The following is a 25,411-nucleotide window of genomic DNA, read 5'->3' as shown; positions in this document are numbered from 1 at the left end:
TTCGGGCTGAGGGGCAAATTGCATTATTTAGGGTTTTTTTGTGCGTCTGTCTACTTCTTTGAATTACTTTTAAGCGAGTGTTTCTTTATCCATGCTATCAATTTTGAATAATTATCTATTAAAAATAAACCTGGAAAATACATAAGGTATATTTGAGAAAAGTAATTTTCATAAGCTCGGAACATAACTATTTTTAGATTACTTACAAAGCATTTTACGAAAACTGCGTCTGAAAAAATGTGAATTATAAAGCTAAAAATAGTTAATTGTGGATTAGTTTATTTATAGCGTTAAGTAATTCCTTTTCCAAAATACTCAATAAAGTAACGAATTTTTTTTTTTCTGTAGCCTAATCAATGTCCCACTGCTGGGCAAAGGCCTCCCCCTTCTCTTTCCAACCCTCCCTGTCCCGGGCATCGTTCTGCCAGAACGAATTATGAAGCCAATAAATTCTATATTGTTACTTTTAATTTTGAGTATTTTGCGTGATTTTTTTTGCATTCCTAATTTAAAAGTCGTTCAAATAAGATTTAACAATGAAACAGACACATTCGTTGCCCATTTTTCTTCGTATTACATACATGGGGACAATGGCAAAGGGACACACTCATATGCCACGAAAATTGGCCTGGATTTTTTATTTGTCCCTCTACGCCAGTTCCTGTGTATTGGCTTTTGTTTTTTGTATACCTATATCTATTGTTATTCAATTTTCTATCTATTAGTCCATCATATTTATAAAACATGTCATTTTGAAGATTAAGACGAATATCAAGAATAGATGTGCGGGTTGCTTTTGATGGTTTGCGGCTCTGTCTACACCGTTAGGTATTATGGGCGTGACTTACGTAGGTATTTAGGTATGTTAATGATATAGGTTGTCCTATTAGTATAAGTTTTTAGTAAAAGTATTAATTATTTTGTCGCAGTGGGGTAGTTTCCAACTACTTAGTCAAATCAGTTACTTACCTACTTTTTACTGAACGTCAAAACATGAAATTACTATGGAATTTGTATTAAAAAGCAACCTGTGACAATGGGTTTTCTTTATTATAATTCATAAATAAGTTAAATACAAAAAAATGTATTTCGTCAGTTTTAAGGCTGCCTGTCCATTTAAGCGGAGCGAGCTTGCGGAGCGTTAAAAGGGATAAATATTAACCAATAGGATTAACCAATCTCTATCCACTGCAGCTGAGCGGAGTTTTTATGCAATCCTATTGGTTAATATTTATGCGTTTCACCGCTCCGCAAGCTCGCTCCGCTTCAATGGACAGACAGCCTAAATATGTGTTTATAGTAATCAAAATTTTATAATTTATCTTTGTCCTAAGAAACTACCCAATTGTAATAAGTAATTGATATTTTACCTATATTGTATTATATATAATAGGTAGGTATCAAAAAGGACGGTTATGTGTTTTTATTAGGTATTTGTTGAGGTAATGGCCCCGATTCCTGCAGACACCTCCTAATTTTATTTTAAGTTATACCTGTCGTTTTCTTATCCACCGAAAGGGAAGGAGACGGATGATTGAATTAATAACCCTGGCGAATAAAATAGGCATCTCGTTGATATGCAACCCGTTGGAAGTGTGCTGTCAGCTTAATTCTGTCGATTTATTGGCCAATATAAAATTTTAAGAGTGTTGTTTTTTCTGCCTAAAATTGACGTGTGCTCCATAAATTTTATGCATGTCGATTACCCGTCCCTTTCTTTTTTGGCGAATAAGAAAATGACAGGTATAACTTAAAAATAAAATTAGACGGTGTGTACGGTCACGAGTACTAATATGTATACACTTTGAAACCAATTAAACAGTAAGTCTCATTAAATTTCAAATATGATAGTGCGACAGGGTTCTAAAGTGCGTACATGATATTGCTCATGACTGTACTGAAATCAGCATGACTGAAGAAAAAGATATTTAATGTTTTAGGTCTACCTACATAAATTATGGTAATAGGATGCAATAGAGGTAAACCTTTTGTTGCCTTCTCGGTTGGTAAATACCTACTTACATGATTTTATTATTACTTATGCTCATTATCCCACGAGCAATCGCGACACAACGTGTACGTTTTTACATCTGGGTAGACTTTGGCTGAACTTGTAGGTTTGCCACACTTGGCCGGACAAGTGCGGAGCGCTTATGGCTCTACAGGTAGATAAGCAGCTGAACGCGTTCTGTTTTTTATTTGCTCCCAGTTTAGTATATAAAGACCCTAGTAAGTACAATGTCCAGAGCATAATGCCATTTTTGCAAAATGCCCTTCTCAAAACGACATCTTCGCGAAATGCCAGTAAACTGTATCAAGCTCATAATTTCATACCTCTTCTTCCGTTTCGATGACAAGTCGAACAACGAAAGTTATACCTAATTATCAGACACGATAGAAGAAGAAGATTTCATGCTTTGTAAATGACCTAGATAACCAACCAACCTTACCAACCTTGTTAAATGGTAAGTGGTCCTTGATTCAGCTTTGACATTCATAGCGGGTTGGTTAGGATTCCCTATTCGTGTCGTTTCGCCCAATTAGTCGATTTCAATAGTGTATGTCACATATTAATCACACCATGTCATATGCGTCTGTCGTGTACACAATGTGTTACACAATGTAAAATCATTCACATAATTTAAAAAATACTTATCACAAAAATAATTATGAAAAAAACGCGCCGTTTTAAATATTCACGGCAAACTATTTTGCCGCTGCTATAAAATAATTACCCCGCGGGACTCGAATTACCACAGTATAAAATTAAAAAATAATTTATTCATCGAAATTGTGCGAGCTCGTTGAATATTCTAGAACAAGATTTTTAACAAAATAAACTCACGCTTGACAGCCCTAATGGGGTGAGAGCAGAGAAGACGACTTGATACATACATACATAAACCCACGCCTATTTCCCACCGGGGTAAGCAGAGACTATAGAATTCCATTTGCTCCGATCCTGACACACTTCTCTTGCTTCCTCCACATTCATCAATCGTTTCATAAAGGCACACCGGTTCAGACTAGATCGCGCTGAACTCTAAGGACATCTCCAATTTGTTCAATGTACGAGATAAGCTGCAAAAGCCCAATTAGTTTCTTGCAAATTAATAAATTAACTGGTTGCACTTAAGACCTGGTTACATGTCGTTTCTGTAATAGACCAAAAACACCTATAAAAACATAAATTTTATAATTATGACAGCTAATGGTTCATAATTTCACCATTGTTTACAAATAATTTGCTGGGCTCAGTGACTGAACTTTTGCTCTTTGATTGTACGTCTTTCTGGGTCTTCCTCTGCCAGCCTTACCACCAACCTTCGCTTTATATACTTACATACATATTTAAATATTTAATTTACTTTCGTAATCCTCTTATCCTTCATCCGCTTTGTGTGTCCCAACGAACTTAACATTCCCTTCTTAATCTTAGTCACTATATCGTCTTTTACACCATATCCACCCACCACGACTTGATAAAGCAAAAGAATGAATAGGTACCCAATATTGAGCAGTAAGTATGGAACTTATCCCTTAGGAATAAAGTGAAAATCTATAAGACCTGCATCTGTTCGATCATGACCTATGCAGGGGTAGTTTTCGTTCAGGCGAGTACATCTCAAATCCATCGCTTAGAGGCGATAGAAAATCGTTTCATGCGGAAAGCCACGGGAGCCCCGTCCGTTGCCCAATGGCATAGAATATAAGGAGTAATATTACGTATAGTACGGCAACTCTCCGCTCCCCACCAGGGCCTTAGCTAGATTTACCTCACCTCCTCTCGAACGTAGTTTAGACTTGAATCGTATGGCGTCAGACGTCACACACACAAAGGCGCGTGTACGATAATGTCAATGTGTAGTGTAGTGTCTGTGTAAAACGAGGTTGTTTATGTGAAGTGTCCGGGGTGTGGCGATGGCTCAAATTAGCTTCGTAGTATCGCAAGCGGAGACCACAAGCCACAAAGAAGCAGACATACGGTCACGTGCATTAATATGATACACTTTAGTACCATGTCACATTAACTTTTTTGACAAATTGAACTGTAAGTCTCACTAAATGTGTATGATAGTGCGACAGAGTCCTAAAGTGGGTACATTATATTGCTCATGACTGCACATAGGTACATACACTCGAAAAATATTACCTCCTTTGACAGTCGGGTAAAAAGGCCAAATTGCAAAAATTCAGATACAGGCCTGATGCTGTTATGTACGTAATGTAGTCTTAATATATAAAGTCTTAATATATAAATAATGTTAGTAGATATGTGTCTACTGAAAGGCGACAATATTGTCTGGCCCCAATTTTTTTTGACCTAACTTATTGTAGATTTGCCGCAGATGGCATTAACTACTTGGCCGGACAAATGGGGAGCGCTGAAGGCTCTCACCCGGTACAACGTTTAAGACAACAGGCCTGAGGGTGCCCAGTTGGGCGCGAACCTCGGGTCAGGGCGTCGACTGAGAGGAAAAATATTTGAAAGAATTAATCGACCCTAGCGGGTCGATAGCGATAAGCGCTGATTGAGGGAAATCGTCGACCACGCCGGGTCGGTATCGGGGTCCTGAAGTGTTTGGTGTCGCGAGCTGATTGGCCGCCTCTATGGCTAGAGTAATCGGGTCATCGGGATCGTATATTACGTCCTTCGTCTCGCCCCAATGAACTCCTAGAAGTAGGTGATCCTCCCAAGGCGTTTGCAGATACATGAATTTAATTTGCATCACAACTCGGGACCGCTTTCAAATTCAACTCTTTCATCCTTGGCTTTTGCATTCAAATTCAGCTCTTTTGTCTGTCGCGTACTTAAGAATAGGGCTGCCAGATGTAAATGGGGCAATTAAAAAAGTAAAAAACAACAAACAATCACAATAAGTATCTACCTAGGTAGGTGAGAATATTTCTAAATACCCAAACCAAATACCTACCAAAGGTAGGTAGGTTTGGTAGGCATTTGGTACCTACCAAAGTTTAAATTTAGAAATATTTGACAGGAAGAGGGAATAATATCGAATCGAAGGACTTAATGTATATGTTAGTGACATCGTAACGAAATCTTTGAGGGATGATTCAGGCCATACAAAGTATAGAATTGAAAAGAATAAAAAAAAAATACATAAAGGAGAATGGGCGAATCTGGTCCAAGAACCTCCACTGATGAGACTTATATGTAATGAAAGCTTATGCTTTCTCTATGAATCTGGCAAAGTTCTATCAGATTCTGTCCCGGGGTTCTTTTTTTACGGCCATGTTTGTCCTGGCTAAAAATGTGATAAAATACAGTGGGAGCCAAAATCGGCTCAAGATTTAGTGCTGGATAACTAAGTCTACATAAATAATTATGTATCATATTGTATATCATTTTAAAGAGGATCTTTTCCAGAATCCGAAACATAAAAAAAAAACAAAAAAAGTCTTTATGTAAGCGATTTATAGTCAATTTGCATCTGCAGCGCCATTGTTTCTCGGTAGCTAAGTTCAAGTTTCATGCCTTTTACCCCTTCCAAAAGTATCTTACCGATTTTTTTTATATTGCTTCCGGAATTTGATCTGAGTGATAATAACAAGAAAATTAAATAGACACCTCTCCGATAGAGACCGCCTAAGCTATTGCCTATTGCAAGAAATCGTCATCATTAGCAAGTCATTACGGTATTGCATATAAGCTTATCAGCAACTTGGAACTTGGTCCAAGAACCTCCACTTGTGAGACTTGCATGTAATGATAGTTTATACTTGTCCTATGATTCTGGCAAAGTTCTATCAAACTCTGTCCTAGGGTTTTTTTACGGCCATGTTTGTCCTGAGTGTACAGTAGTGGACTGCAAAATCACCTCAGGATTTGTTATCGAAAAACTATTTAACTAAGTCTATATACATAATTATATATCATAATGTATATCAATTTTAAAGGGGAAGGTTATCAGAATCAGAAACACAAATAAAAAAAAATGCATTGAGTATGTAAACGACTTTTAGCCAACTCACGTCCGTAGCACCATTTTTCTCAGCAGCTACGTACGAGTTTCGCGCCTTCCAACCTTTCCAAAGAAGCCCAATCATTTTTTCGTTCTTCTGATATTGCATTCTTAACCTGACAAGAGACAACAACAAGAAATAAAATAGATATCATTCCGATAGAGGCCGCGTAAGCTATGGACCTATTGCAAGATAACGTACTCAAAGGCTAGTCATTATAATCCAACAGACGTAACATGATTAGAATGCGGGAGGACGCAAATGTAGTATGTTTTCTTTCACCACAATCTTGTTTTATTAATCCAGGCTTATATCTTGTCTTATAAACAATGCCAAATGGTACAACAAACGTATCGTAAACGTAAGGTTGCCTGGTAGTAATTGCTACCTTGGCAATAAAGCCGCCTTTTGCACCAGTTATTGCCTGAACTTGTTTAATAAATGTGTTTCTTTTGTATACAATAGAGTCATTGTATTGCATCTTGATTAGAATGACTTATTTATTGTTTCTCTCGTACTAAGCTGTATACTGTTAGTGTTAAAGAGACACATATTTCGTCTCTTTCGCATAAGCACGATGTACTACATTTCCGTCCCGCCGCATTCTAATCATGTTACGTCTGTTGGATTATAATGACTAACCTTTGAGTACGTTATCTTGCAATAGGTCCATAGCTTACGCGGCCTCTATCGGAATGGTATCTATTTTATTTCTTCTTATTTTTTTTATTTTTTTTTCTTTGTTGTCACTTGTCAGATTAAGAATGCAATATCAGAAGAAGGAAAAAATTATTGGGCTCCTTTGGAAAGGTTGGAAGGCGCGAAACCCGTACGTAGCTGCTGAGAAAAATGGTGCTACGGACGTGAGTTGGCTAAAAGTCGTTTACATACTTACTTAATGCATTTTTTTATTTGTGTTTCAGATTCTGATAACCTTCCCCTTTAAAATTGATATACATTATGATATATAATTATGTATATAGACTTAGTTAAATAGTTTTTCGACAACAAATCCTGAGGTGATTTTGCAGTCCACTACTCAGGACAGGACTCAGGACAAACATGGCCGTAAAAAAAACCCTAGGACAGAGTTTGATAGAACTTTGCCAGAATCATAGGACAAGTATAAGCTATCATTACATGCAAGTCTCACCAGTGGAGGTTCTTGGACCAAGTTCCAAGTTGCTGATAAGCTTATATGCAATACCGTAATGACTTGCTAATGATGACGATTTCTTGCAATAGGCAATAGCTTAGGCGGTCTCTATCGGAGAGGTGTTTATTTATTTTTCTTGTTATTATCACTCAGATCAAATTCCGGAAGCAATATAAAAAAAATCGGTAAAATACTTTTGAAAGGGGTAAAAGGCATGAAACTTGAACTTAGCTACCGAGAAACAATGGCGCTGCAGATATAAATTGACTATAATTCGCTTACAAAAAGATTTTTTTTTGTTTTTTTTTATGTTTCGGATTTTGGAAAAGATCCTCTTTAAAATGATATACAATATGATACATAATTATTTATGTAGACTTAGTTATCCAGCAACAAATCTTGAGTCGATTTTAGCTCCCACTGTATTTTATCACATTTTTAGCCAGGACAAACATGGCCGTAAAAAAAGAACCCCGGGACAGAATCTGATAGAACTTTGCCAGAATCATAGGGAAAGCATAAGCTTTCATTACATATAAGTCTCATCAGTGGAGGTTCTTGGACCAAGTTTCATACAAAAGTGCCCATTGTCATTTGCGACGGAAAATTTCACCTGATATCAACTCAGAAGCATGGCCTGAATCGTCTCTTAAATTTTCATTGTGATAGAGATGGCCAATCAGGGACGATAAACACTTCAGGACTCCGATATCGACCCCGCCGGCGTCGTTGTTCATTCAGCGCTTGTCACTATCGGTCTACCAGGGTCGATGAATTCTTTCAAATACAATCCTTTCAGACAATGTGCTGAGCCGAGGTTCGCGTCCAAAAGGATACCCTCAGCTGTTGTTGTCAAAAAAAATCATTTTTTTTATTAATTATTTATTTTATTTATTTTTTATTATATAAATTATTTGTGTCGGGTGAGGGCCCTCATTTGCCCGGCCAAGAGTTACCATCTGAGGCAAAACTGCGATAAGTTGCGTCAAAAAATATCCTTTTAGGGATTACAGGAGTCTGCCTGAAAAAATTAATAATTTTCTCATAGGGTAACCCTGTAAGGTCGCTTTATGAATTAATGAGGGGGATTACCGCGAGGTAAGTTGGGTTTACACGATTAAGAGCCCGCTGGGAAAAGGGCAGATATGTTTCTTATATTTTAAATAGGATTTTTGTTAACAAAACCTCGCAAAAGGCATGCTAGTCAATCCAGTTTAAAAAAATGTAGTCTCAATTACTACCCGGAATAAAATAAATTTAATAAAATCGAGATATTTTACGTAAGGCGCATACGTCTACACACTTCTGTCTCCTTAGATGATTTAGGCGTAATCGTCAGTTTTATGTATGTATTGTACACTGTTTGGTTTGACAGAAAGCTCAGTGAGGTGTGGGTACTTAGATCACCAAGGATGTATTTCTCTACCCCATTGGTATGTCCTCTTCTATCGTATGGGTTGTGAAGTGGATTACCAACCCCATCAACCATGGTGTCAGGGTTATTATTGAGCCGCCAAAGGCCCCTGACATGGCTCATGTAACGATTACATACTTACATCAGTAAGTAGTAAACAGGACCAACGTCTTAACGTGCCTTCCGAAGCACGGATCATCATACTTTCGGACAGTCAGGTGATCAGCCTATAATGTCCTATCCAAATTAGGGATCACAAAGTGATTTTTATGATATGTCCCCACCGGGATTTGGACCCGGGACTTCCGGATCGTGAGCCCAACGCTCAAACCACTGGACCACGGAGGCTGTTGGTATGTGGATCGTGAGCTTATGTTATGTTATATTATACATTTATCGTGTTACTTTAGTTTCATAATCGCCCCGATTCCTGTAGACACCTCCTAATTTTATTTTAAGTTATACCCGTCATTTTCTTATCCGCCGAAAAAGAAAGGGTCGGAAGATTGACAATTGTTAATTTTAAAATGAATGAGTGAACGAATGAATAGTCCGGGCATAAAATAGGTATCTCGCTGATATGTTATACGTTTGACGTGTGCTGTTAACTTAATTCTGTCGGGTTATTGGCCAATATAAAAATTTGGAAGGGGTTTTAAAATTGACGTGTGTTCCATAGATTTTATGCCTGTCGATTACCCGTCTCTTTCCTTTTTGGCGGATAAGAAAATGACAGGTATAACTTAAAATAAATTTAGGCGGCGTGTATAGTCATGAGCAATATCATGTACCCACTTTAGAACCCTGTCCCACTATCATATTTGATATTTAATGAGACTTACGGTTTAATTTGTAAAAAAAGTTAATGTGACAAGGTTTCAAAGTGTATACATATTAGTACTCGTGACCGTACTGGAGTCAGCACCACTATAGTTTAGTTATTCCTACGTAACTAGTTCCAACCAGTGTGAGAGTAGGTCACCAGCCAAGTGCAACTGACATTGTGGTGAGTATACGGTGATATAGTGGAGTTCGTGACGTATCTGTTATGTAGTTTGAAGAGCGGAATTAATTGCTCTGAACGACTGTATTCGAATTTTTGAGTTACATTTTAATAGGTGTAGAGAGAGGAAAAATTGAAGGGAAGAGAGGAAGGGGTAGACCTAGGATAACATTTATGAAACAAATAAAAGAGAAGGTGCAGGTCGTGTCGTATCGGGAGGTGAAGGTTTTGGCGGGAAGAAGAGAGGAATGGCGATTACTCCACCGACAAGAGAGAGAGAGAATTGTATGAGTTACCACGCGTCACATCCATAGAGGGCTATACTCCATACGAAAGTTTTGATGCATCGTTTTCTGATTGTTTTGGCTATCTTAGCCTTGAATATGCACCCCTTGTTATGGAAAGCTTGGTATTTATTAAAAACATCACATAAGGGAAGTTACAAGGAAATAGAGGAAGAGGAAGACCAATAAGAGCTTACATGGAACAGATTATGATAGATGGATGATCACAAAAAAAGTTTTCATCTCGAGCTCCTCCGTGCTTCGGAAGGCACGTTAAGCCGTTGGTCCCGGCTGCATTAGCAGTCGTTAATAACCGTCAATCCGCACTGGGCCCGCGTGATGGTTTAAGGCCCGATCTCTCTATCCATCCATAGGGAAGGCCCGTACCCCAGCAGTGGGGACGTTAATGGGCTGATGATGATGACATACATTTATAAACTGACGTAATAGACGGTGAGCTCTATCACCGTCTGTAATGTTTGAGACAATTGTGTTAGTGAAAATGCACTTAAGATAAATAATATAACTTACTATTTATTATTACTTGCTACTTAATTATGTAGAAATCACGATTGCCAAAAGTTATCTCTGCTTTTGAAAGAGAACGTTCAAAATCCTTTTAGGGTAGTACGAAGGTACCTACTTACATCCCGGGGGAAATTCCGGGAACGTAATCCCGTAGTAATCGAATCAAGAGCTTTTAACATTCCCGTATTAAGGAAACAGTGTAAATTTCTATCAAGTCAACATGGTGTTGAAAGTACGCCGTCTTTTGTCTACAACGGGCTACTTGACAGATTTCGGATACGTATTTCAAAAAATACAAACGTTTATTTTATACCTATTAATTTATTTTATTTTCTCGAAAAAGCCTTTATAGAAAAAGACGTATTTTCTTCATTAATATCAAATTTCGCGCGAAAATAGTTCGTCACATGACATTTATCTCAGTCAAATTCAAAAATATCTTTATTCAGTAGGTAACATATTACACTTTGAATAGTCAACTTTTACATAACGAACGTCTCATCCGCCTAAAACTACTGCAGCTTCTTACAACCTGTATAGCCGGGGAAAAGAAGTTGCAAGAAAAACCTCCGCACAGGGCCCTAGACGTTCTTTAAAAAAATAAAATTAAACATAAAATATTGGTATACAATTGAGTAATCAGTTCTCAGACAGTTAATCCCATGCATTCATATCTTCTAAATAATCACTAACTTTATAATATAAATGATGTCACATTTCAATAAGCAAAGAAACTGTCAAACAGTATAACTTGAAACCTGACAGACAGTGGTGGTAATTCCTGTAGACACCATCTAATTTTATTTTAAGTTATACCTGTCATTTTCTTATCCGCCGATAAGGAAAGGGACGGGTAATCGACAAACGTACAATTTATGGAACACACGTCAGTTTTAAGCACAAATCTAAAACAACCCTATAAACATTTTACATTGGCTAATAACCCGACAGAATTATGTTGACAGCACACGTCAAACGTTGCGTACCAGCGATATACCTTTTTGATTCGCCCGGGTTATTCATTCATTTACTCATTCTTCCTTAAATTAAGAGCTGTCAATCATCCGTCCCTTTCCTTTTCGATGGATAAGAAAATGACAGGTATAACAAAGTAAAATTAGGAGGTGTCTGCAGGAATCGGGGCCAATTTTAGTTTACTTATTTTGTGAAATGTGACGTCACACGAAGCGTGTGATGTAGGTTTACCTCACCCCGTTCGGTCTTACTTTAGTCTTCAATCGTATGGGCGTCAAACGTCAATATGTAGTGTCTCTGTAAAACGGGATTTTTTGTTTGAACTTTCCGGGTGTGCTTCAAGCTAGCGTAAAAGATTTTATTGAAGCATCTTTAAAATCGGCGAGTCGTTTAAACAGCTATTAATTGTAATTACTTCCTGCTTTGAGTAAAAAGAGGTTTTATTAAAGCCGGATTATTATTTTTGAGTGAATAGAACTTTAAAATATCTTCTGACTTAAAAATAAAGGATATTATAATCAATTCAAGTTAATCGCTTTTATGAAACCCCTCGCTAGTAGTAGACACTGTCGAAAACACTTTGTGAGACTGTCCTTTGTTTGGTAAAGATTTTTGAGACTAAAATCACCTGATTTTCTTAATAAGTAAGAAGATTGTGTGCTTCGGAGGGCACTTTAAGCCGTTGGTCGCGGCTATTAGCCCTAAAAACACCTCCACCAACCCGCAGTGGAGCAGCGTGGTGGAGTTTGCTCCATACCCCGGTTGATTGAGGGATTGAGGGGAGGCCTGTGCCCGGCTGTGGGCCGTATATAGTCTGTTTATAAATAATATAATGTAAGTACTTATTTATGTACCTACTTGTGTTATGACCTATCTTCTGCCTGGTAACATTGCCTGAAAACATCCAGAAGCATTAAGGAACAGGGATTTTCTTCTCGATCGATCTCAATGTTTCTTTCATAAAGGCTCAGTGAACGTTCATTTAAAGCAGTTTTACCCGGCTATGGGATAAACCGGATTTACGGCGGTAAGAACGCAGCCTTCGCTATTTATTCTTACTGGTAAAAGATAATAATAACCGGTAAAATACAGTGAACGTCAGGACCGCCTATGTAGTATCACATACAAATTATAAAATATATGGTATTTTTTTACCGGTAAAAGATAATAACAACCGGTAAAATACAGTGAACGCCTCCGCCTACGTAGTATTACTATTACATATATTATCTTAATAAAATACAGGCTGTTAGTGACATCGTAATGAAAACTTTGAGGGATGATTGTGAGTTGATATCAAGTGGAATTTTCAGAAAAAAGTGGCTGTGACATACGGACGAACGGACAGACAGACATGACGAATCCATAAGGGTTCCGTGTTTGCCATTTGGCCTAACACGCAAATATTTGGCCGTACACGACTGCAAAAAGCTAAAGAAGTCCAGCTAAAACTGGACTCCTGGCAACCCTAGACAGGTATAAAGCAAAACATGAATCTAATCTAATGTAATCTTATCTAGCCTAAAAGATCCCACTGCTGGGCAAAGGCCTCCCCTTCCTCTTTCCATTTTTCGCGGTCCTGTGCGTACTCCGGTCAGTCCTAATAGCAGCAGCTCGAACAGATGCTTCAAGACCTTAGCACATCAAGCCTTGAGTTTGGACTTGCGATGAACAGATCGGAGACTCATGACCAACAGCACAAAACATAGGGCCAAGGTTGAAAGCTAAATACATACAATATTTAAGATAACCAAAGCAAAATATACGAGTGAGCTGACTACAACTGAGGCTCATACAAAATTCATACAAAAAAGATTGAAGGGATACCAAGCGGTGATACATAATACAATAACTTTTAGGAAATCCGACGTTTATTTCTTTATTTACTAGTACTGCCACAGATCATATAATACTGCTCACATGGTTTACATTTAAGCATACATTGGTGCTAATTCCTGTAAATACCATCTAATTTTATTTTAAGTTATATCTGTCATTTTCTTATCCGCCGAAAAGGAAAGGGACGGGTAATCGATAAGCATAAAATTTGTGGAACACACGTCAATTTTAAGCACAAATCTAAACCAACCGTCTAAAAATTTTACATCCGTCAATAACCCGACACAGATAAGTAGACAGCACGTCAAACGGATTGCATACTAGCGACGTACCTTTTGATTCGCCCGGGTTATTCATTCAATTAATGATTCTTCCTAAAATTAAGAGCTGTGAATCATCCGTCCCTTTCCTTTTCGACGGATATGAAAATGACGGATATAACTTAAAATAAAATTAGGCGGTGTCTGCAGGAATCGGGGCCTATCAAGAGCCAGTTTCCTATTTTAGTTACTTACCTATTTTTTCATTACTCGGGTATATAATATATAAATAATTCGTTGGCCAAATCACTATGAAGTTTGGCCAGATCAATGAACACAAAAAGTTTAACGACATGAACAACTAGATTGACATAATAACGAATACTGAGGGGGATGATTCAGACCATGATTCTGAGTTAATATCAAGAGGAATTTTCCGTCGCATAAATATGGAACGGAAAATAATTAATATATACCTAATAATAAATGTAATAAATAATAATATATATTTTTATTTTTTATAATTTTGCGGCGGAAAATTCCACTTGTATTAACTCAGAATCATGGTCTGAATCATCCCTCAGTTTTCGTTACAATGTTACTAACATCCTATATATTTTTTTGGAATTGACATGTCAGATTCATATATTTTATCACTGTCACTGTTGATTGTCATAATCGATTGCACTCGGCTAGGTTCCTTGGATTGGATATTACATCGTTGTATCTATTTCAATATTTCCATGAAAGATAATAACAAAAAGTAATACCGAGGGGATCTGAAGCGTCACCAGGGAAATCTAATGTCGGAAAATTTAATATCGTGAGAAAATTCGGCTCATGGCGAATGCTCAACGTGGGAGCAGCAGAGCGGAACATCATGAAATGAACAGCTTATTACGTCCCACTGCTGGGCACAGGCCTCCCCTCCGAGGGGGTATGGAACATACTCCACCTCGCTGAATCACTGCGGACGATCATAGTTATCTTGAAATTGGGAAGTTGACTAGGTCAAACATAAATTATAAAATTCAGACATACATACATAAACAGCCTATAGATATACGTCCCACTGATGGGCACAGGCCTCCCCTCAATCAACCGGAGGGGGTATGGAGCATACTCCACCACGCTGACCCAATGCGGGTCGGTGAAGATGTTTTTACGGCTAATAGATATTTAATCTGAATTTAATAACAGCCTCCGTGGTCTAGTGGTTACAGCCATAGGCTCACGAGTTGATAAGTCGAAATCACTTTGTGACACCGTCCTTTGTTTGGTAAGGACTTTTCATGATTCCGTGCTTCGGAAGGCACGTTAAGCCGTTGGTCCCGGCTGCATTAGCAGTCGTTAATAACCATCAATCCGCACTGGGCCTCCGTGGTGGTTTAAGGCCTGATCTCCCTATCCTGAAGGCCCGTGCCCCAGCAGTTGGGACGTTAATGGGCTGGTGATGATGAACTACTTGGCCGGACAAATGGGGAGCGCTGAGGGCTCTCACCCGAAATCAGCATCATTATTTATCTGCCTAGTTTTTATGCAAGTTTTCTTCTTCGTAGCTCTTCCCTATTATCTACTTTAGTAGTGTATATCTTTGTCTGCGTAGATATGTCTATTCGTGTATATCTATGTACGTAGATAATGTCGACATTTAGGCTCACAACTTATCAAGTTGGTATCAGCGTCGTTTGTACGGTAGATCGATAAAGGCCGTGCTATATGAAATGGGATAAACCCTCCAAGGGGAGATAGCGACGTAGATATTGGACCGACGTTTTCGTCAGCGGCAATAATTAGGAAAAGCACATTTTTGGGTAGACGTTCACGGATAAATACTCATTACGTCCCTAATCAGAAATGAGGAGATCCGCAGGAGAACTAAAGTCACCGACATAGCTCGGAGAATTGCAAAGCTGAAGTGGCAGTGGGCAGGACACATAGCGAGGAGCTAGAACCGATGGCCGATGGGGCGGAAAGGTTCTGGAGTGGCGACCACGTGTCGGACGACGCTCAGTGGGTAGGCCCGCTACAAGGTGGACCAACGATCTGGTGAAGGTCGCGGGAAGCCGCTGGATGCGGGCAGCGCAGGACCGATCGTCGTGGAGATCCTTGGGGGAGGCCTATGCCCAGCAGTGGGCGTCATACGGCTGATGATGACGTCCCTAATGAGGTGGGCAGTGCCCACGGAATAGCAGAAAAAGGCTGGAAGGGGCAAGTGAGCGCGAAACGCGCGCCATAAAAGTATGAGCAAATAGTTCATACTTCAACTTGGCACTTTACTAGTTCGATAACTTTAGGACATGTGGAGCTCAAAAGTAGTCTTGTGCATTATAATTTATAACCTGTAGGGCAAAAAATCAAAAACCTATAAAATAATAGTCTAAGTAGGTATAATGTTTATTTTATTTTCTGCTATTGGACACATACTTACTAAATAGGTTATTTAACGGGGTTTCTGCGACACATGATATAAACCTACACGTAATTGTGCCACAGTGTAATAAAAAGGGTTATAATTTATACCCAAAACAAAGATAATGGTGCTAATTCCTGTAAATACCATCTAATTTTATTTTAAGTTATATCTGTAATTTTCTTATCCGCGGTAAGGAAAGGGACGGGTAATCGACAAGCATAAAATTTATGGAACACACGTCAATTTTAAGCACAAATCTAAACCAACCGTTTAAAAATTTTACATCCGTCAATAACCCGACACAGTTAAGTAGACAGCACGTCAAACGGATTGCATACCAGGGACGTACCTTTTGATTCGCCCGGGTTATTCATTCATTTACTCATTCTTCCTAAAATTAAGAGCTGTGAATCATCCGTCCCTTTCCTTTTCGACGGATATGAAAATGACGGATATAACTTAAAATAAAATTAGGCGGTATCTGCAGGAATCGGGGCCAATGCATATGTAATGTCTATTATCCATGAAATTAGAAGTATAAACGAAGGGAAATCTGTACAACGCCATCTATATTGTTTTTAATGAACGTAGCCTGACAAGTCCCTCATTTTTACCTTATAAGATTAATATATATATCACGCAAAAACCTATAAAACATTCTAATCCTCTCATTATTTTTAATAGGGAACTTAACTATTAAGGAACAGTAAAAGTTTTTATACTTAAACAAACTTTTTTGTTACAGAATCCACCTGAACCAAATAATGGCCGCTCACTGACAGGTGAATTTATAAAAAGAACTAGTGTCAAAAAATGTGCGAGGCTGTGTGCGTAGCTGTCCGTTGCGTGTGTGCGTCGCGTTACGTTGACAGCTGTCAGTGAGGATTCAAAATGGCAGAGAAAGTCAGCTGATCGCAAGTTTCCCCGCGCAGGGCAGCAAGCAAGCGGCGAATCAAGCGCATCATGGTAAATATATCTTCCTTTCAATTCAATACTTTATTCAGTCGATATGCTTACGCTTTCGACATGGTTACGCTTAAAATCGTCATTTTACTAAATACAAATACCTACATAGGTATTCTTTATTGCACAAATAATAAACGTTGACAGATGTAAAAGATACCTACGTACTTACATAATTAATTACACACTACATAATTTGTCAAAAGTAAATGGGCAATGGTGCTAATTCCTGGATCATCTAATTTTATTTTAAGTTATACCTGTCATTTTCTTATCCGCTGAAAACGAAAGGGACGGGTAAAAACATTTATGGAACAGACGTCAATTTTAGGCAGAAATCTAAAACAACCGTCTATAAATTTTACATCAGCCTATAACCCGACAGAGATAAATAGACAGCACGTCAAACGGATTACATACCAGCGAGATGCCTATTTTATTCGCCCGGGTTATTCGTTCGTTTTAAAATTAACTTATTGTTAAAAATAACATCCGTTCCTTTCCTTTTCGGCGGATAAGAAAATAACGGGTATAACTTAAAATAAAATTAGGAGGTGTCCGCAGGAATCGGGGCAAATGTCTACAATCTACAAATGTCAAATAGCAATATTGCGTTTTAAAGACGAATTGTAGACGAATTCCTTCAATCACATTGTTAAGTGATTTTCTTCAGCAAAATCTCGATTTTTTTAAATTAATTTCATGAATTCTAGGTATAAAATAAGACCATAATTATTTAAGACCATAATTTTTTACTTAGATTGAAACCAGATTGTCCATCGCGAGGTTTTGTTAACAGAAACCACATTCAAACGTGATTTTTAAAAGGCACTTACAATATATTGTTGGTTTAATAAAACTTGTCTATTGGTGGCTGGCTCGTGGCTTCTGGCTTAAAGTTCATCTGAAACTTTAATATCGAGAATGAATCGTAATTGCATTTTGTTCTGGTTGATATAATTGGATTTCGATATTTGTCCCGCGCTGGCTTCTTGATAAATTGCACTTTTTGTTTACGTTAGTTTAATGAGTTATAAAATGGTGCTAATTCCTGTAAATACAGTGAAACTTGGTTAAGTGGGACCTGGGTAAGTGAGAAACCTCCATAACTGGAACTCATGCTGAGGTCCCAACACTTAGGCACTGAATTACCTCTTTTAGTGGGACGAGGTTAGCCTCTATATCTGGGATTCGTTCTTTCGATTTATCATCATAGTTACCTCTATAACTGAGACAGCGAGTAAATTTTTTATTCATAAACCTCTGTAACTGAGATAACATTGTTTGTTTACTCATTCTTATTCTACCCACAAATTCCACACGTAATTCCAAGTACGTAAGTACAAATTTTGAGCTTCAATTACCTTCATTTTTAGTTTCGCTTTACTATCATACAGATGTTTATTTGAAAAATGCCAAAACGAAAGCTACAATCGTTATCTGGGTAAATGGAATCGAGACACTGGGTAAGTGGAATACCTCTATAAGTGAAACGACATTGCAGGTCCCTTGATGTCTCACTTAACCAGGTTTCACTGTACCATCTAATTTTATTTTAAGTTATATCTGTCATTTTCTTATCCGCCGAAAAGGACAGGGACGGGTAATCGACAAGCATAAAATTTATGGAACACACATCAATTTTAAGCACAAATCTAAACCAACCGTCTAAAAATTTTACATCAGTCAATAACCTGACATTGCATACCAGCGACGTACCTTTTTGATTCGCTCGGGTTATTTATTCATTTACTCATTCTTCCTAAAATTAAGAGCTGTGAATCATCCGTCCCTTTCCTTTTCGACGGATACGAAAATGACGGATATAACTTAAAATAAAATTAGGCGGTGTCTGCAGGAATCGGGGCCATTATCTACGTAATTTTTTGTAAACATAACAACACATAATTATAAGCTCGCGACTATATCTCAATTAGGGTAGGCCTCATCCTACATCTCATTATCTCCCCGATCACGTTTTTCACAGCGACTGCCTGTCACCTTCCAAACCGCGAATGGAAAACCACCCACACACACACATACACACACACACACACACACATACTATAAAATTTACATACATACATTGTGTTAGTGACATCGTAACAAAAACTTTGAGGGACGATCGGGACCATGATTCTAAGGTGATATCATGTGGAATTTTCCGTCGCAAAAGTATGGAACTGAAAATAATATTAACTTAGAATCATGGTCTGCTGAATCATTCCTCTCAATATTCGTTACGATGTCATTACCACCCTGTATAGTCACGCCTGAATCCATACTTCTTCTTCTTCTATCGTGTGTGTTGTGAGGTGGAGTACCAACCCCATCAACCTTGGTGTCAGGGTTACTATTGAGCCGCCGAAGGCCCCTGACATGGCTCATGTAACGACTACTTACTTACATCAGTAAGTAGTAACCGGGACCAACGGCTTAACGTGCCTTCCGAAGCACGGATCATCTCTCTACCAGTTGCAGTGCCCTTACCGGGTCCATGTTGATACTATAATACTTACTTCTGTATTTTTATAACACCACAATTTGTACGAACACATGGTCGCAATAAAACATTTCTATTCTATTCTACTTTCGGACAATCTGGTGATCTGCCAGTAATGTCCTAACCAAACTAGGGATCACAAAGTAATTTTTGTGATATGTCCCCACCGGGAATCGAAGTGTTTATATTACACCCACTCTTCACCGGCTCTATTTAAGCACACCCCGGACACTTCACACAGAACTCGTGTTACACAGACACTACACATTGTCGTTATCGTACACGCGTCTCTGTGTGTGACGTGTGACGCCTAAAGTAAGACCGAGAGGGGGTGAGGTAAACTTAGCTCAGCTGCTGGTGGGGGGCGGAGAGTTGCCGTTCTGTACGTAGTATTATTAGGCTGAGGCTCCATGAAATAGGAGGGCCAGCCATCAGCCTAAAAAGGACATTGGCCCCGATTCCTGGAGACACCGCCTAATTTTATTTTAAGTTATATCCGTCATTTTCATATCCGTCGAAAAGGAAAGGGACGGATGATTCACAGCTCTTAATTTTAGGAAGAATGAGTAAATGAATGTGTCGGGTTATTGACAGATGTAAAATTTTTAGACGGTTGGTTTAGATTTGTGCTTAAAATTGACGTATGTTCCATAAATTTTATGCTTGTCGATTACCCGTCCCTTTCCTTTTCGGCGGATAAGAAAATGGCAGATATAACTTAAAATAAAATTAGATGGTATTTACAGGAATTAGCACCATTGTTGCTTAGCAATAAGGCCGCCAGATTGTAGTGTATCTATCATCCATTTTTTGTTTTGTATGTTGTGTAAAAAAAAAAGTTTTCATCTAGAGCTCCTCCGTGCTTCGGAAGGCACGTTAAGCCGTTGGTCCCGGCTGCATTAGCAGTCGTTAATAACCATCAATCCGCACTGGGCCCGCGTGATGGTTTAAGGCCCGATCTCCCTACCCATCCATAGGGAAGGCGCGTGCCCCAGCGGTGGGGACGTTAATGGGCTGATGATGATGATGTTGTGTGCGATAAAGTATATTTGATTTGATTAGTTATTTAACTCCCACCAATCTCCACAGCAGGTGTTCGGCGAGTGGGCGCAGGTGGAGGTGGTTGAACTGGTCAACGACGGGTCGGGGCTGGCGTTCGGCATTGTGGGCGGGCGCTCGTCTGGCGTCGTCGTCAAGAGCGTGCTGCCGGGGGGCGTCGCTGACCGGGTGAGAATTATCTTCTAGATTGTTTTAAGTTTACGCGGTTATTATCATAATTAAAGCACATAATAACGGGTTCTTACCGCGTTTAAATGGGGATATGAGACTCCCGATATTTCGACACTGTTACAAGTGCCATGATCACGGGATGACTGATGAGATTGGAGTGGAGTAGGTAGATCCATAATTTTCTACGGGCAGACATATCTGTCTACCCTCTTTCTCTGCCGCTTGTTTATGTTTTTGATACCGGAGTGAGTGCGGTTTGTCGTAGTGAGTTTCGTGCGAGTTCAGATGGTTCCGAACATTCCGGTATCAAAAACATAAACAAGCGGCAGAGAAAGAGGGTAGACAGATATGTCTGCCCGTAGAAAATTATGGATCTACCTACTCCACTCCAATCTCATCAGTCATCCCGTGATCATGGCACTTGCAACAGTGTCGAAATATCGGGAGTCTCATATCCCCATTTAAACGCGGTAAGAACCCGTTATTATGTGCTTTAATTATCTTCTAGATTATTCTATTTAGCCATACCCACGCTACCCAATCACTCTACTTCATCCACCTGTCCGCAGAACTTTTCTTGGTGCAAATTCACCTGTACCCAGACTATGTAAGCTATTAAATCACTATAGCAAAATAATTGACCTCAATTCTGACTCACTTCTATCTTCCGTAAAAGCATTATAAATAATAATTAGATTTGTGTCCACTTTCCAACAAAATACAGTTTTTTTTTCTGTTATATAATAATATGTACGGTCACGAGCATTAATATGTATTGTATACACTTTGGTACCATGTCACATTAACTTTTTTGACAAATTGAACTGTAAGTCTCACTAAATGTCAAATATGTTAGTGCGACAGAGTCCTAAAGTGGGTACATTATATTGCTCATGACTGTACTTAAGTCTTAGTTATAGCTTACCCACTTTTTTATATACTTTTTTCTACACAAATGCATGCAGTGTTTACTTATAATTAGTCACTACATTTAGCTTTTAAGTTTTGATATGTCACATATTATAATGTGTAAGTGTAAGTAACTGTTAGTAAACCAAAATAAATTAAATAAAAAATAAATTTACTTCAAACAAAACGATAAGAGCGTTTTCACAAAACGCCCTATATGTATTTCAGATAGGAGTTTTAGTAGTGCAACTGCAGCGCTTATAATCACGCTGCAGACTGGAAGATATTGTCGAAAAAACTTTATGAGGCTATTAGCTGTTACCCGCTTCTTCTATCGAGTGTATTGTGAGGTGGATTACTGGCCTCATCAACCCTGGTGCCAGAGTTAGTTTTGAGCCAAAGGCCCCCGACATGGTTCACGTAACGACTACGTACTTCAGTAAGTAGTAACCGGAACAAACAGCTTAACGTGCCTTCCGAAGCACGGTACATCTTATTTTCGGGTGATCAGCCTGCAATGTCCTGAACAAACCTGGGCTCACAAAGTGATTTTTGTAATGTGTTTCCGGTATTCGAACCCGGGACCTCCAGATCGTGAGCCCAACGCTCAACCGCTGGACTACGCAGGCCGTTATTTTTTTTATTTCAAACAACACAATAAAAGCGCTTTCACAAAATGCCTTAAATTATAGGTATTACATAAGTAGATAGGGGTATTGGTAGCACACCGGGACTCGAACATACATACATAAACTCACGCCTATTTCCCACCGAGGTAGGCAGAGACTATAGAATTCCATTTGCTTCGATCCTAACACACTTATCATGCTTCCTTCACATTCATCAATCGCGAGTTGGAGTAAGAGTTGTGACTCACTTCGAAAGGGATGAAAGTCTGTTAAACAAGTACTTTTAAAAATTCGAATAAAACAGTTTTAATAGAGGACATGAATCGCTTTTACTACACATTTCACGGTGTTAAAAAACGTGGGAGAGAGACAGGTAACACTCAAATTACCGTAAACCATAAGTGTGAGAGGGACGACAGACAAGCACATTAAACAGTACATTAAATGTCGAGATCGTAACATTATCAGGGGTTACTTTTATGTCAGCGATAAAAATATTGTTCATTTAAGAATGTAATATCCACAAAAATATTTCATATAAAAATTTCAAGACTCGCGGCACAAAAGGTAAATACTTACAGATTTTTTTATTGCACATAAAAAATACATTCAAACCTAGAGAAAAGATGCCGACTACATAGTCTAGCATCACGCCTGTATCCCTGAAGAGGTGGGCAGAAGTATATACAGGGTGCCAGTCGTTACGACTAACACCCTCTAGCATACCCTTATCACATCATCATCATCACCACATCAGAAGCATAATTAAAGCACATAATAACGGGTTCTTACCGCGTTTAAATGGGGATATGAGACTCCCGATATTTCGACACTGTTGCAAGTGCCATGATCACGGGATGACTGATGAGATTGGAGTGGAGTAGGTAGATCCATAATTTTCGGGGCACTTGCAACAGTGTCGGAATATCGGGAGTCTCATATCCCCATTTAAACGCGGTAAGAACCCGTTATTATGTGCTTTAATTATGATAATAACCGCGTAAACTTAAAACAATGTACATCAGAAGCATTTTCTCTGTAAAATAATGCAACATTGAACAGATGTTGTAGACAGATATTCAGTTTACGGACAATGAAAACAGCTTGTAAGCACCTACTGTAAAGTGCCGTCATAAACAGAGACTTGAAGGCAACAGAACTAGGTACAGTCAAGAGTAATATCATGTAACCACTTTAGGACCCTGTCGCACTGTCTAATTTGACATTTAATGAGACTTACGGTTTAATTTGTCAAAAAAGTTAATGTGACATGGTTTCAAAGTGTATACATATTAGTACTTGTGACTGTACTTACTCATAGTTCCTGAGAGTTACCTGTATTTACGCGACTAGCTGTTACCCGCTTCTTCTATCGAGTATGTTATGAGGTGAATTACTGGCCTCATCAACCCTGGTGCCAGGGCCAGGGTTATTTTTGAGCCGCCAACGGCCCTTGAACATGACTCATGTAATGACTACATACTTACATCAGTAAGTAGTAACCGGGACCAACAGCTTAACGTGCTTTGCGAAGCATGGGACATCTTACTTTCGGACAATCGGGTGATCAGCCTGTAATATCCTAACCAAACTAGGGATCACAAAGTGATTTTTGTGATATTTCGCCACCGGGATTCGAACCCGTGGCCTCCGGATCGTGAGCCCAACGCTCAACCACTGAATCACAGAGACCACGGCTCAATCTAGAGGTAGAAGACGTCCTAAGTTTTCTACGATAAATCTGGTGACTAGTGAACATGATCAGCATTCGTTTGTTTTCGAAGCGCGATAAAAAGAACATTCTGGAAATAGAGAATCTTTTCCAAATGTCAATTTAACATCGGCCAAACGACAGGAACCTATCTCGGATCTTCCAATGAATCAAACATTCTTTAATTACAAGTCCAATCTAACTTCTTAGTTCCGCGGGAGGAAAATATTGGCTTCGTGTGCTAAAGGTCTATTTACATTGATGTGGAAAATTAACAGATTCCGGAAGTTAAGAAGTGTAAGTTGTAATAACATTATGTTGCACTAAGATGATTGTAGTCGGATTATTATCATATCACGGGAACAGTTCAGTGATATGATCATAAAACTAGATTAAGTTTAGTGTTTTAAACATTAAGTTTATAACATAACATAACAAATTCATTATTGCACAAACAAGAAAATACAAAATACAAAACAAAAGAGAAATAGAAAGAGTACAATAGGCGGTCTTATTGCTAAATAGCAATCTCTTCAACCATATCCTATAACCTTCATCATATTCCTAGGATTATGAACATATACTTGGATAATTGATATCACGTGGTTTCCAGAATTCGTGCCCGATTAATGGGAAAAGGCGTGCCCCCTATTACGTGGGGCTTAAACATAGCTGGCGAGAAGTAGGCGTGTATACTGTAGCAGAGTACAAACTCTGCACATACTGTCCTTTCGTTCTGACCGTCATCATTTAAAATTACGAAATTCTCATTCCATTCCGCATTTCCTTTCATTTTACACTTTTTTGACTCACTGCATCGCCGACCTTCATTAAAACAACACAAGTGCATTTGGGTCGTTCTTCTTTTTTATCGACAATGATCTGTCTTACGTACTGCTTTTAATAAGTTATGTTTTAGAATTTTATGTCATGTTTCCATTGTCCAAAAATATAGTTATCTTATTATACTCAAAATACAAGCAAAATACTAATCGGTTCCTCAATTAGTTATTAACGTAGCTTCATTGTTTTTCACAAAATTTTGTGACAGAGTGGTATATTGAAATGCTGTCTCCGATGAAAAGGGCCACTCTGTCACAATATTTTTTGGAATGCGCCTGCAAAGAAAAGTATGTTACCAAGATAAAGAGAACCACTAAATAGTCCTTTACGGACAGATCTTTATATGATGTTTTAAAATATTTATTGCCGTTATAATTTTAAAGATGTTAAGTCCGATTAATTGGGAAAATGTCTTTTTATTGTCGATAAAAAAGAAGAACGACCCATTTACTGTTTAGGGCCGTGCCCTCTAATTCTTGATTCTTTTGTGAAATGTGTATATTGCGAACTGTGTGTGTGTGTTTTTAATAAACTGTATACTATATTCCTGCTCGCTTCTATTTTATTACCGTCATCACCAATCATCCCCTACTCTGCCGGCACGTCGGGATACCATATCGTCACCACCCAGCGTGCCGCAATACTATACATCTGTCTACCACTTCAGGGATACAGGCGTGATGCTTAGTTGTAATCATCTTACTGCGAAAAATAGCATATTTTTCCAGGAAACTTTTTGGTAAATGTACTCGCTAAGTGTATT

General features: G+C 38.5%; 1 protein-coding gene and 1 long non-coding RNA gene across 4 annotated transcripts in view; one reads left to right on the top strand and one right to left on the bottom strand.

Moving 5' to 3' along the window:
* The window catches only part of LOC126377645 (uncharacterized), a 350,458-nt gene that overhangs the window by 200,308 nt on the left and 124,739 nt on the right, over positions 1 to 25,411 (bottom strand). The window lies entirely within an intron of this gene.
* The window catches only part of LOC126377499 (uncharacterized), a 228,018-nt gene continuing 219,243 nt past the window's right edge, over positions 16,637 to 25,411 (top strand). Inside the window, exons 1-2 of one of the 3 annotated variants that reach the window (XM_050025234.1) lie at positions 16,637 to 16,826; positions 20,416 to 20,553. In XM_050025234.1, the coding sequence (XP_049881191.1) occupies positions 16,824 to 16,826; positions 20,416 to 20,553 (141 nt within the window). In that variant the 5' untranslated portion in view covers positions 16,637 to 16,823. The remainder of the gene's footprint in view (positions 16,827 to 20,415; positions 20,554 to 25,411) is intronic. The other 2 variants (XM_050025235.1, XM_050025236.1) reach the window with 2 other exon arrangements.

Source organism: Pectinophora gossypiella, chromosome 23 (genome assembly GCF_024362695.1).
Source record: "Pectinophora gossypiella chromosome 23, ilPecGoss1.1, whole genome shotgun sequence".
Taxonomy (NCBI): Eukaryota; Metazoa; Arthropoda; class Insecta; order Lepidoptera; family Gelechiidae; genus Pectinophora; species Pectinophora gossypiella.
The sequence above is the reverse complement of the archived record's forward strand: the minus strand, read 5'-3'. Positions and strand labels throughout refer to the sequence as shown.